We start from the raw sequence: 14,870 nt of genomic DNA on the forward strand, positions 1-14,870 counted from the left end.
TATACATTTTTTTTAAGTTACCCTAAAGCATGTCTCTGGATTTACTGTTGGACAACTTTCTTTCATGTTTAGCTGCCTCCTCAGTCCATTGTTTCCATGGTAACACCTTTGAAACATCACTTCTTTCTGAGGAGGTGAAATGTAAAGTTGCTGGAATATTTGAGTGTTTAAATATTTAAATAAAAACAACAAAAAATGGTGGAGTGAGTCAGACATGACAGGTAGGGGACACCCACAACAGCTGCTATTAAATTTGACTGTGGGGTAGCATTACCTTTGCTGTTCTCCAACTGCAAGCTGAAAAGAGCAGCCGGCTCAGAGGAGCTGTGCTGAACCCAGGCTATTCTGATGCTGAGAGGGAGCTGAGAGTACTTATGACCAAGGTTTGCCGAAGTAGCCTGCTGCGAACCTCTGCAAGGAGTTAGGAATAGCAAAGAAGTTCATCTGCAGGAGTGCTGTATTTATTATTTGCCAGTGATAACATTTCTTGTTAAAATTGGTAATAATTACTAATTGTCTTAGTATTTTACTGTGAAGTCTGTTAGGAAGTTAACACGGAAATAACCATAGAAAGTGTTCCTGCCAGTGCCTGAAAATACACCAAGGTTTGCATTGACCATGGCCTTTCGTTAACAGTAACGAACATCAGTTATCTGGGTTTGGAGGAGGCTTTGCTGTGGAAGTGGCAGTTTTTGTAAACTTAAAGGGAGCTTTTATGAGAATGTTCTTCTTAAAGTACTGCAGCTACAGTGATGTCTCTCACTCTTGCTACACTGACCCTTTTCAAAATCGTAGTACATGAGCTGGTGTTCAAAGTGGATGTAGTGGTGCTCATTTTCTCATTTTAGCTTGTTACACTCACCTTTCTGGTCCACTTTGATTAAGGTTACCTTTTGACAGCTCCCAGAGGTGGCTGTGCCTAGCCCACTTGCTTAGAACCATCTCCCTGCTCTTGTGTACCAAAGCTTTCCCTTCCTTCCCTTAAATGCCTCCTTAGAAAAACACTTCTTTCTTTGCTGTTCTGAACCTGGGCTCTGAAACAGCCATCTGTTCTCCCCTCTTTTATCTGATCATAATGGGGAGCAATTAACCCTCCTTTCTTATTCGTTCCACAGGAGACAACATGAAACAGCAATGAAATAAATGACCTGACTTCCTCATACAAAACACTCCATTGAGCACTTTTCCTGCTCACTCGATTTCCATTCCCTCTAGACTATCATTTTACATGATTTTATACACTGAATATATTTTCCTAGGCCAAGGTTGCTTTCTTCCTACTTTCAATAAATGAACACGATTTCTACTAACTTCAGAGAAATAAATGGTAAGACAATTCTTCCCCATCTCTGATTGATAGCTATGATTCCTTTTAGCTTAATATGATAGGTTTTCAGTAGAACAAATTTTTGGTTTGAAAAATCTGTGGTCAGATGAGGGGGAAAATTCCCAGAATTCTCGAAGATCCTCTCACTGACGGTGTTAAAAAAAGATGCCAGCCAAAGTAGGAGGTGTAAATTTTCTTAACATTATTCACCATCATTTTATTTTAAAAACTTTGATAGACAGTCAAACAGCAATTTCAGCATCAAGATGGTTATTAAGTTTCAGAGCAAGCCCACTCAACATTAGGGAGAGCTAATACTGCCTCAGAGAAAGGAAGTGCACAGGATGACCTCTCTGGGTTCCCTCACGCATATGTTCTACAAGTCTCTGAATAAAGATAGTTCTCACCTTTTCAATATTGTTGTTTCAAGGACATCAGTTGCCAGGACATACATTCCTGAACTTGTTTATATAGTGTTTGGAGTCTGCAGTTTGGTTTTTTCCACAGTCACAAAGGATGAATGCCTGTTCTTTTCTTAATGATTTTGATGGACTAATCTAATGAAGGAAAGGAGCTGCCCTGTTGAATCTCCCTCTGCTACCCCGACAGGACTTTCACTAAACCTGTTTGGCCTTCAGGCTTTCAAGCACTGACATCATCTGAGGCTTTTTGTGCATGAGAATTCTTTACAGTTTCCTCCTGTGTATTCAAAAGATCACAGCAGCCTGTGGTTTGGGCTAACAACACATGCCTGTTGAAAAACTTTCTCATTGTAATGAATTAATTTTTGCTTAGTTAATGATCCTTCTCATTCTGAGGGACTAGCAAAGGGTTTTAGAAAAAGATCCCAGTAGGTATGACTGCTGAACAGAAGTGAGGTTGATTGAGGTGTGTGAAGATGTCTCCTCAGTAGCTGTTTCGAATTTCACTTCTTTCACAGACATACAAAAACTTTCCAGAAGAAAACAGATGGAGAGCATTTTACAGAACTGAATTTAGTTTCTTCATCTGGGAGAGGAACAAGATTATGGAGAACAAACAAAGGTTGTTGTATGGTGATGGAAGAGAGTGCTGCAGTTAACCTGCTGAGCCTTGACCAGCCAGAACCCCTCATGTTCAGAGTCATGTCAGCTAACCTCATTCCCCACTGTTATGGGTAAGCACAGTCAAATATCCCCAAACCTCTGGGAATAGGGCTTAGAGTCAATACTAAGCTCAAGCCCATGTGTAGATTTAAAGGGAGATTTGAAGAGGAGGAAGCAATTCTGTTTACAGAGAGTGGAACAAATGAAACGTTTACACTGGGCCTAGAAGATCAAGAAGTGGGGAACAAAGTCATGTGGAGCGCAAAGAATAGCGGAAGCAGAGAAGTAAGCAGAAGAGAAAGTGACAGTGAGGGCAGAGCAGAATAGAATATCTCTGGCAAAATGTAAACCCAGAAAAATCAGTTGATACTGGGATTCAGTGGAAATAGCAAGCTTGAGAAACTGAGAAAGACATAAATGGTACGTGTGTAGGGGAGGATATGCTGTGCAACAGAGACCCTGTAATTTAACCCCATTTCAGTGCGGCTTAATGCATGTGCATGAGTTCTTCAAATCTGGCAAGCATTTAAACAGATGCCTATATCCCTGAGAAATCTAGTGGGTGTTAAATATAGATGCTGTTATGAATTTGGAGGGCTTAGACAATACTGATTCAAGGAAACAAATACTGAGGTTTTTCTAACAAACTCCCTTTTTTAGGTAGATATTGATTGAAACCTTATGGGCAGAACAACACACTGAATCCTACTGATACACACGATGTCTCCCATTCTGTCCATCAAGAAGATCTTTTAGTGGACTTATAGAACGAATAGAGCCAATGCACCTAAATTAAAATGTGTTAACAGCGCATGTGGGACATCAGGAGTCAAATTATCTTATTTTCTTGTGGCTTAAAGTAGATCACATCAAGAGTCAAGATCTGGTTGGTACATTTTATTCTTACTGTATAGCAAAAACCCAATATGTAGCAGGCTGACCCCCTCCTTGGGCTTATGTGAGGTTGTTTATGGCATGAGAATATGAGAAACTCTTGCTTGTAGCATTCCTGCATACTGTGGGAGAATCGCATTATTGTTAAGTGACTATTGTTAAACTCCCAAGTAGGGTCTGGGCGAGTGTGTGGCTGCTAGCTAGGTGTTGAATGTGGTGTGTATCACAGATACTCATCAGAAATAGAAAGCAGCATCACCCAAGATTGTCAAAGAGAAATCAGAAAAAAGACTGCAAGATATAAAACACAAGGGGAGAGCAGGGTAAGCTGAAGGAAGATGTGGTTCCATATTACAGTGCAAGACTGACTTCTTAGCATTTAAATTCCTGTTCAGGGTTATTTATAGTGTTGGAAGCAAAACAAAGGTCTGAGATAAACTACAAAAATAACTCTGTATTAAGGCAAACTTCTGCCTTTGAAGCATACAAAAATACAATATGATAACACAGCTGGCAACTGTCCACTAGAACTGGCAAATGGATAGGAGATAAAAATCTGAAAATGAGCAGAAAGACGTTGAGGATCTTGGCACAAGGATAAGTCCTTTGATGGGTCCTAGAGTTGGAGTTTCTCTGTAAATCTACTGCTCCAAGTTCATAGTTTACACATCTCAGAGACTCTGATGAAAACATCAATGCTGATGCTGACAGTGAATCTGCTTTCTAAATTTCAAGTATGGTTCCACAAAGCGCCTTTCATCAATGCGTAAAGAGCCACTCAGGTATATACCTAAGGATATATGGTGGCCTGAATTACAGCTCAACACTTAAGTATTGACATGGTTTCTGCAAACTTATATTGTCAAGTAGTATTTATGACAGCCCCTTTCCCAGGGGCCAGATCCTAACTAAGCAGAGCATTGCCCCCTTCTTGACAAGCAGGACAGCACCAATCTAAGGCTCTTTCCCTGGCTCCCTCATATGAACCCCTTTGGCCAAATAGCACAAGCAGGATCCCAGTCTCTTCCCTTGCCAACCCCTTTCCTTTCAGTTGAGCTTTTATGGCTCATGGGAGATTTTCTGGTCTTTTCTGAGACAACATTGTTGGCTTTTCTTTGATACCATCTCTTGACTTTGCAGACAGTAGGACTGATACTGGGATGCTGGGTGTATCCATTGGAAAAGCTGGACTTGACCAGGCTCCTAGGTCTGGTTGGGTGACAGTCACAAAGGATCACCTCTTAATCCTCTGGGCTTCTTAGCTGATGCACTCTCAGCTCTTCTGTGCTGGAACAGTCCTTATGGCCAACTAACAGGGTCTCAGTTTCCAGTTATCCTGCTGTGCTGCTATTGCTTTTCCTGTTCCTTTCAGGAGCTGCCATAGAGAATTAATCCAAACATTACACTTCTCCTTTGTCTCTCAGAAGTGTCAATATTTTCTTCTCAGATGAGCTGCTCTCATGGATCTCCTGTGAGACACTTCCTTAATTCAAAGCCTTTTGGCTGTTACTCAGTTCAAGATTCTAATTGTGCTTGAGATGAAAAACAAGCAAATTACATGAAGCTAGCATTAGTCGCTACTCCTGGTGAGACATTTTAGCATGGGATACACAAAAAAGTTAAATTATCACAATGATAAGCATAGTGATACAAAAGAAGGCTTGTTTCTTGTGTCTGGTTTTAAGACAAGTATTGTTTAATATTTTCTTCCTCTACACCTTGTTTTGATATTTCCCAAATACCTCTAATTTCTAAAATGTAATTCTTTCAGGAGGATTCCTAGAACTAAATCAGAAAACATTTTATGATGATAATGAAAACAGAGTATGTGGAGCGTCACCAGACCGCTCACTGTGAAGGCATCACTCAGAAAACCATGTGTCATGTTTTTTTTTTGGTTTTTTTTTTTTTTTTTTTGTTTTTTTTTGTTTGTTTTTTTTTTTTTTTGTTTTTTTTTTTCTTTTTTTTTTTTTTAAGACTGTTAAGGAAAGACCCATTGAATTTAGATACAGTTGTTTTGGTTGCAGTAAGAGATACCAATAACTTCAGATTCAAAAAATGAATGTAAATTAATGTAATGCTGCTGCCTTATGCAGAAAGCAATTTGCTTTTTTTTTTTTTGCCTCTGACATTGCATCACCACCCTTTCATGCACAGCATGGATGTCTCAAATCAGAAGAAAGTGTTGGGATATAATTCCCAGCAGCGACCCCCATGTAAATGCCTTGCATGTACTCCAACAGATCCTCCAGATGCAGGTCTTGCAAGCTGGTGGGGAAGACGAAACTGGAGCTGAATTCTGCAGCGCCACCACTCCCCTTTGACGCATCCTACACAGTTACCTGACACATTTCACAGGCAATACCGAAATAAAAGTGTTTTTGAATTCTGCTCTGGAAATTTAGTATTTAAGAACAATTTTGAGGCTATCCTGTGATCACTAGCATGATTAAAAATGCTAATCAGAAGCTTGTATTATTAGGAGATTAGTGCTCTTTGAACTTTGATCTGCCTCATTTGTGTACACAGGAAGAGAGACACAATCTGAGAACTGCTGAGAACTGCTTTCATGGGTAGCAGACTTCTTCTGTGTAGGGGATTCACAAAAGATCTCTTCACTTTTTTGGTTTTATTTTCTGGCTTTCAGTTCCTCATAGGGATGGCTCCAGGGTTTCTATAGTCACTGTTACGTCTAAAACAGATAACATTTGAACAGCCAAAAAAAGCATGTCAAAAAAGGCAATATTATACTTGCATTCCTGCAACTAACCACGTGCTTTGGTTTGATCCATGTGATGTTCATAGGACCTGAAAGAATTAATGAAAATCTCTCATATGTGAAACTCTGGACCTGTAACTATGTTTCAATTCCACTGTCTCTGTGCAAAAAACCTATAGACACCACTATGGAACATCTGTGAATCACAGCCTCATCTCCGGACCCAATTTTACCTCAATTCCAGACAAACTTGCATGGCATGTCTTAATATCAGTAACTCTTCAGATCAAGAATGTCATGGCTTTGAAAATGTCTTCAACATGAAGAGCAAGTAAGAGAATAAACGTGGTAAATGCACAAATCACAAGCAACCTCCATCAGCTATGAGGAGAGATGCAACCACTAGGAAAGACTCTCTGAAACCATGGCCCTGATCAGACTTATCAGAAGAAGATTATAAATACGTGGTAAGTGAATACTGAAAAAAACCCAACAAATCTCTTCAATCCCTCCTAGTGTCATAATTGCTAGATAAATTCTTCATACAGATAACTACACTCATGTCAGCACCACAACTCTTGTTAAACACAGAACAAGGATGTTCACATGGCACTCTGAGTGGAAGGGAGGCTGTAGCCCCAGAGAAGAGGTGATAAAAAGCCACATGAAGAATTAGCTCCCAGGCATTATGAAAGCTGACATGGTATGCATGACATCTAACTGTGCAGTGGCATCTCTACTGACATAGCCAACCAACCACTTCATTGGAGCTTAAAGGTCTTCAATGAAAAAACCCAGACCGCTATAAGTAATGGTCTTGACCTAAAGAGCTTCAGCTGCCTTTATCCAGCCTCCCATGCCTCTTCATCTAATCAGCCTGTAAGTTCTTTTGGTCAGGGATGGCTTCCATCATTCTGTGTGTGAGATTTCCTACATGGCCATGGAGAGAAATAAAGGGACATAAACTGACTTGTAATCTTCTCAACTACCTTTTTCTCTGTAGTAGGCAAGAGTTTTCATAGTTACTTTTCCTCTCTTAGCAGCTATAAAACGAATAAGAGAGGAGACTGGGGCATGTCTTAGTGTCATTCTTCTAACACGCAGTTATTTTCCTGCTTTAACTTAAATCAGAATGTCAAAGGCCCATCCGAGCCTAGGTGCAGCTTGCACAGTTAAGGCACACAGATTCCTGTAGCTATGTGCATGCAAGCAAGCAACAAGGTTAACATGACTGCTTCTCTATGGTTCTCCAGATTTGTACTCCCTTTTGCAGTTGGGACAGTCCAGCAGCCTCCGGCATGAATCTAGAGCAATTCCACACGCAGTGTGTACCAAAGCACCCTGAGCACTGTGCTGCCACATGTCACTATAGCAGATATAATTCAGAAACATAACAAACTCCCCATATTTGCGCAAAGATGGGATAACACTGAGGATTAGTGGTATTTTATTTCTGAATATTTGCTTTTGTAGGCTGGGATATTTGTATTATAATTATGATACCCTTAGAAACAATGCCAGGTACAAAGTGTTGTATGCTCTTAAGTATAAGGATGGAGATCCAGAGGAAATTGCCTGAAAGGCCTTTCATTGTAAATCAAATGCTGTATCAAAAAATCAGATGAGTTACACTTGTTTTCTCTACACAGGCTCTTTGACACACATGGTATTTCTGGAAACCTGAAAGGAATACAGAACCAATGCTGTTGGCGAAGTCTCTGGAACTGTTCGCATTGTCTAACACTAATCACTTAATTAACATAAATATAAATTTTATATAAAAAAATAATAAAAATAAAGCAGTTTTGGCACAGTCTGGAACTAACCACTGTTTACCAAAAGGGCTCATTCGCTTGCCGCTCTAAACACCACACGCTCGTTACAGTGTTAGCTCCGTATAGCGGAGACCAGGGCAGTACCGTTTCACCCCCGCCATGGAAGTCCACCTGACACCCATCTCCTAAGGGCAGGTAGAAGAACCCAGGTGCCACCGACACCCGGCCTGGCCCGTCCCTCCGCGCCGCTCAGCGCTCCAACACACCGCGGCCCGCACCTCAAGCGCCACAGCACCCGCCACTCCCCGTCAAAGGCGACACCGAGAGCAGGTACTTCCGCGCCGTTTGGGGGAAAGAATTAATTCGGCAATTAATTCTGCTCCCCCAGCAGTGGGGGAGGGCTACGTGCGCGTTGCCATGGGTGCCGGAGGAGCACCCTGAAAGTTGCGGGCGGGGAGAAGGGGGCCGGGCTGGGCGCTGTGGGGAACGGCTACCCTCCGGGCTGAGCGGCCGCTCGGCGCCGAGCTGAGTATCTCGGGGCTGGTTACTGCCGCGGCGGCGGCGGCTGTTACGCCCACCAGCGGCTGGTGGAGGGAGGGAGGAGGCAAAGGGATAAACTTCATACTTGGCCGGGCGGGCAGGGAGCCGCATGGATGCCGCCGTCCCTTGGGGCTGACTCGCAGCCCGCGGCACGCGGTGGGGCGGCCACAGGAGTGCGGGGCTCCGCCGCGCCGTTTCCTCCGCCGCCGGCCATGGCGCGCGTGGGGCGCAGGGCTCAGCCCGGCCCCTGAGAGCGACGCCTCTCCCTCCCCCCTCTCCGCCGTGGCGCCGCCGGCCCCCCCGCACCCCTGCCCGCCGCCACCTGCCTCTGCTTCACTGCTGCCGACCTGAGGCGTTGGGCATCGGCTTCTCTTCGCGCTGCAGCCCTCCCGATATGGAGCCGTCCGCGCGAAGCCGCCGACAGTGATCCCCGCTCTGCGACCGACCTGCTGGCCGCCCCCTCGGCGCCCGCGCTTGCTCCGATGGAGCTGGACGAGACGCCGCTCGCCCCCCCGAAGACCATGCTGCTTATGCTGAGGAAAGTTCGCAAGAGGCGGGAGATGTTGCTGCAGCAGCTGGGGTTCATCTGCGCCATCCTCTTCTTCGCCTGGTGCATGTCCAGCCTGCTCTCTAGATTGGGTGAGTGGCTCTGGCGGCAGGAGCAGCGGACCCCGCCAGGGTCCCGGGGGCTTGGCGGGGACAGGCAGCCACGGCTGTACCCACTTTGAGTTTCTCAGTGGAAATAGCCCCGTGGTCGGACGGGCGAGGCCAGGGAGCAGCGCGGGTTCCTCAGGAGATACCCCCGTGCCGGACAGGTGCATGGCCGCGGTCCCGGAGACAAGAGGCAGCGCCTGGTGGCCGAGAGCTACCGAGCCTCGGGCCCGCCGTGACGCTCGGGGGGGGGCTTCAGGGCTGGAAGCTGAGGGGAATCGCGGGGCAGCTGAGTGCCTGGGAGCGGCCCTCAAGTAGTTTCCTCGCTGTATCGGAACTGGATCCTCTCCAGCCGCCTGTGGTCCCCTCTGCAACTTCAAGCTGCCTTTCATTTTCATTTTTAGGTTGTAAACCTTCATCAGCTACAACTGCCTCTTTTCACCATCTTTTCCCTCTAACGCCTCTTCCCTCCTCCCCAAATTACAGTGTGAATTTGAGAGAAAATTAGGTATTTTTAGGCAAGGAACAGTGCTAATCTTACGTTTTACAGGGAAAGTCTGTTGCATCCTTTGTGCAAATGTCTTGTTGGTAAACTGATGCATTTACAATTGACTAAATCACTGCCATTCTTTTATTGTTGTTATTGTTTTTCCTGCCTGCTGTCACAGTTTGGGCTCAAAGTGTGCAGCTTCAGGCCCTCTTCCTGCATCCCTCAAATACAGAGTATAAGGTTGCTGGGACAGCACATGGATGGGTCTCTAGGAAGGGCTGCCAGCAGTCCTTGAGGGTTTGAGAACAAGATCAAACTAAGCCCAGATCCTATGTCCACATTTAATGCAAAAAATTCAACATTTTTAGCAGAATTAGGATAGGTAATCTGCTTAAAATAGAGCTGAGGTTAAAATGTGTGCTTTAGGGAAAAAAAAATCTGATGGAATTTATCATACTTTCTCATGCTATTGTGCTCAAATTACTGCCTGGGTTGTTTGAGCTATATCTAGGATGGCAACAAGCCATCCATATAAGAAATCAGTGTATTAGACCATATTAGCATATTGCTCATCTTAGAACTTTTTAATTGTGGTTTTATAGTATACTGTTGCTTTCTTTATTTAGAACTGTTTGTCATTTCTGTGCCTCTTTTATTTTTTTTCCTTCTTCTTGCACAAGCTATTTATTTTCATAAACTTACTATTTCTTGAAAGCAAGCACTTGGGACATGATTATGTTTATGTAGTTTAAAGGGTTGGTTTTTTGGTTTTGGTTTTCTTTTTTTTTTTTTGGTAGCAGATGAAAATTTTCCAGAACTTCTCTAGGTTTACATGAAAAATGTCATGACTAATGAAAGTTTTTAATCTTCTGGGTTATCAGCTAAATCCCTCATAACCTAATTTCTGATGGTATGCTGCATCAGGTAGTTCGGGGGTTTTTTTCAGCTGGCTAATTTACAGTATATTGTATCCATAAACACTGACCATCTGTTCCCTCTGTTTCTTATAATTGTGGCTTGTAATATTTTAGCAAATACTCTAGTCAGGCTAACTTCCAAACTAGATTTTTTATTTTTTTTATTTTTAAGAGTCACTCTTAGCACAAGCATTGAATATAAACGTTAAGATCAGTTGTGGAAGAATTTTTGTTACTACAATATGTTCATTTGAAATGGATAAGTTTGAGTTGGAAGTGATTTAATTAAGAGGTTCTATTCTTCCTTTGATTATTATAATTGCATACCCTGCATTATCACAAGTGTTTCTTCCTTACTCTATTCGGCAAGTTCAACTGAGAATGCTTCTGGAATACAAGTTAAGGCAAAAGCTCCATTGACTACCAAAGAAGTTTGTATTTCTTAAGACTTGAGGAGGTTTATTTTCAGTTTTTTTGACAAGTTATGCAGAGACTGATATTATCAAGTATACCCAACGCGGAAAAGATCAGCCCCTGGAACTCGGAATAAACCAAAATGTATCTGGAACATGTCCATCTTCATTTTTATTTTTTGAGAAATCAGTAATGTAATTTAATATGTGCAAGTGCAAATGACTAAATGGAAGTGTGACTGTTGCTCATGTCAGCATAGCTGGACTGATTTCATCTATAGGAACTGCTACATGTTGAGTGTCACAGGTGCAGGTTTCAGCATATTCTTGCTCCAGAGTGTGTTCCTGTTGTGGGTCACAGCCAAGTATTGTGATAACCAGAACATGCTAACAGCTCTGATACTGCACCTGCATAGCTAGTTTCACCCTTTGGATCTAGGAGCACCTTGCGTACATGTGTTAGCATTTGCCCCAGTCGCACTTTGATGTTGCTGCACTAATATATGGATGCTGTGCCCTTGCTAGTGAGAGCATATAGTCCAGTTAAGATGATGCAGGAAAAATTTAGTGACAGTGGGCATAACCTCTTTCTGTTTAATGTAGGCCGAGAGTCAACTACTGCAGACAGACGCGTTTTGTCAGAAGTATGGAGGAATAGAAGGTTGATGGCATCTCCTAATGGGACACATGAAGAAAAGAACTGTACAGAACCAGGTAAGATGGGAAGACTTTGCGATGTCATATAAGCTCTTGAAATGTATTGTGTAGTGCTGCCATGACCCAGCTGCAGAGATCTGTTAGGGTAAACATGAAAGTATAGAATTTAAAAAAAGGCAGGACTGTTCTGTGTACAACTAAGATTTATTGTGCTATATAATGCCATGACTTTATCAAAGGTAAAAATTAATGTATGGATACAAGAATGTTTTGGGGTCAATGAGACTTGTGCTGACAATTTGATTTTTCTAATTTTGTTTCTTTTGGAAGAAAGATGTTTATTGCTGTTTATATTGCACTGGTAATGAGAGGTGTACTCTTCTTGAAACTGCATAGCTGAACATGCGATGTTTGAGATACCATCTGAGCACAGTAATTTGTGTTCATTACCATTATACATTTAATCATGTTTTGCTATTTTAATGATAAACTATGTACTGAGAGTAGAAATTTATATTGTATGGAGGGGGAATGATGAGGTAGGTAATATGAAAACATTGGAATCCATTTTACTTCAGGATATCTATCCTGGCCAGGCAATAGTAATTGATTGAGGGCAGGGACAGATGACGCATTTTAATATCAGTGTTAGTCCATAATGCTTTCATCTTCCCATCTGTCTTTCCAGTGTGTATTTATTCTCTCTCCATGCCTCTCTGTGGTTTACGGTGTGTGGGAGATGAGACGTTTTGCCAGTGGCACTAGCCAAATAATTTAAAGTTCAGATTTTTTTATTTATTTTTTTTTTAATGTGACTTTTTGATCAACTTTTGATGACAGCAGAGTCTGTGCCATCTTACAAACAACGACAGCATGAGTTCTGGGATACTGTCAGCCCCAGGCACTAGAAGAGTTTAGAGCAGTACGGCCCCCTCTGATATGTGTTGTGTAGACTGAGGATCACTAGTGTGCCTAAGTGTTTCTGAGAGAGTGCCAGAACATGATTGCACAAAGTAGGTTCAAAAGGTTTAACTGTATCGTCCAAGAGCTTCTCTGCTTCTGTCAAGAACTTTATGGGTTAGCTTGCTGTCGTTTGCATCTGTAACCTTATGATGCTCTTGATTTTTGTGTCGGAATTGTTCATAGACAAGAAAGAAGACAAAAATGGCGTTTTGGAAACATATAACTATTCTTGATTAATAGTCAGAAAACACTGTTCTTTCCCACTCCTCTTTCATTTTTCTCCACATACGTGGAGAAAATATGATTGGATGTGTCAGTGTGATCATTCTGAACACATACTTTGCAGCACAAGCCAACAAAGGCCACAGAATCGTAGAAGCTTCATCAGAAATATGCCCATCAAAGTTCTTGATAGGGATTTCCATTTAGGATGAATGAGAAGTTTTTAACAATTATTTGATAAAAGTGCCAAGGGAAAATATATGCTTATGCGTAAACTGGAATACCAGGAGCAGTGCTAACTTCTCCAGATGTTTAGAACAAATAGCTCACCTCTCTCTATTCCTATAGAATTGTGAGAATAATTGAAGAACAGTTGAAATAAATCCAGTTGGATCATTTTGATATGTGTTCTGAAATTCAGGTTGTTGTGTAGTTTTGTCTGTAACCACGAGCAGTGGACATGGGTAGCCCAAATATGCCTCAGGATGCTGAGGTCTTAAGAAAAATATAAGGAGACTTACATTATGATGTAAATTAATAAATTAATGATGCTTATTCACGGTGCTGGAATTACCTTTTGTTTTTAAGGATGTCTCTTTTGTTAGAACACAATTTTATAAATCAAATATGCCACAGGATGCAATTGTAGCATTTTTTTGGTAACTTCCTGTTATTCTACAGTTATGTACAGCTTATCTATGTGTATCTTGTGCAGCTGAAGGAGTGACTTAGATGCTACAAGATTGGCTAGAGGTAAGATAGCTGCAACTAAAGGGAGCATCTGAAATGTCTGAAATTGATGTTAATTGGACAAGAATGGGTCTGTGAGAACCCATGATTGTTACTGCTCAGTAACAACTTCTGTAGATTTGGGGTGAGGGTCAGTTTGCTTCCCAAACCGATTATCTGGTAGTGAGAGGTTGAGATTCACCCTGTAATGACCTAAAAACTATCAAAAAGAAGCAAGTAGCATAGTTCACCTGTATGGGAATATGGCTTGTGTAACCCCATGACTGCATCTGGAGAAAGTAGTCCCAGCAAAGGTCAGGAGACTTGATAAAGATAGCATAGAAAATTTGTGAGTGTGGATTTTCAGTTGGAAAGCTTTCAGTCATGCGCTTATCCCAATGTACTGAAAACCTTAGGAATGTGCTGTCAAGTACTTTAAATGGCTGGATTATTTCTAGTCTTTCTTTTAAATCTTAAGAACAGATAGTTAATATGCATAGATGTTGTATGAATACAGTGGTCTCTGTAGGTGCCTTTGACATGTATTAATTCTTACCTATGTAATTCAGTATCTTCCTTAAGCACTAGGGGCCCTGCAAATGCATTGGTGTGCATATAGTATATAGCAGTTTTCTTACGTTATGTGGATGTTTTCCTATGTATGTTTAGGATAGAAGAACTTCCGAGTACCTTGGGAAATGCAAGTTCTTACTGAGAGCCTATTAATCCTTTCTGTCATTGCAGTGCTATTGCTGTGCTCACTCTTTATTAGCTTCCCACACAAGTCTGCAGCTTTACTTCCCTTTTCCCAAAGGCTTTCACCAAAGTTAATTTACCACTTCACCTACTTTTTCCTACTTACATGCAAAGAAAAAAATATCCCCAGTTGTCAGGAACTGCAGCTACAGAAGTCTGCAAAACCATGAGATCCTTGCAGTTCATGACAGTGGTAAGAAAGACTTAACGTTGGTCATGCATTTTGGGGAAAAAAATTCCATAGGATTCTAGAAGTAATATTAAAAGCCTGTGGAAGCTCTATGTACTAGAAGCTCATGTAGCCTGTACTGTCCGAGATTCTCGTTTACAGAATATATCATTTTGTATTGTGTTCTTCTGGAAACATTATTAATGCTTCTGAGGCCATTGTATCAGAATAGAAAAAGCTTTGAAAACTTGGCAATGTTGCTTTAAGAAAGAACCCTGAGGCTCTGACAAAGGAAAGGAAAAAATATATATATATGTGTGTATGTGTATATATATGTCTGTGTGTATATATAAAAAACTAGGGGAAAAACGGCTTTCTACACTTGGAGGTTAGAGTGACTGCTATTCATGCATATCTTAAGAGGTGCTACATGGTTTTTTTGATAGCAACTATTTTGCAGTCCTAAGAAGTTACAGTTTCTATCTTGTAACAGCAGCAAAGGAACTGTAGGTCAGCTGCAGGAGGTGGTGGAACATTTGTGACCATCAAGTCCACCTCAGTTC

The 14,870-nt window shown here is 41.9% G+C and overlaps 1 protein-coding gene across 1 annotated transcript in view; it reads left to right on the top strand.

Moving 5' to 3' along the window:
• Positions 1-8,822: 8,822 nt before the first annotated feature.
• Positions 8,823-14,870, top strand: part of SLC24A4 (solute carrier family 24 member 4) — a gene marked incomplete at both ends in the record, with an annotated part of 90,690 nt that continues 84,642 nt past the window's right edge. Inside the window, 2 exons of the mRNA XM_080619440.1 lie at positions 8,823-8,979; positions 11,415-11,525. Coding sequence (XP_080475566.1) covers positions 8,823-8,979; positions 11,415-11,525 — 268 coding nt within the window. The remainder of the gene's footprint in view (positions 8,980-11,414; positions 11,526-14,870) is intronic.

This window comes from Psittacula echo (assembly GCF_963264785.1).
Source record: "Psittacula echo genome assembly, chromosome: 5".
Lineage (NCBI taxonomy): Eukaryota > Metazoa > Chordata > Aves > Psittaciformes > Psittacidae > Psittacula > Psittacula echo.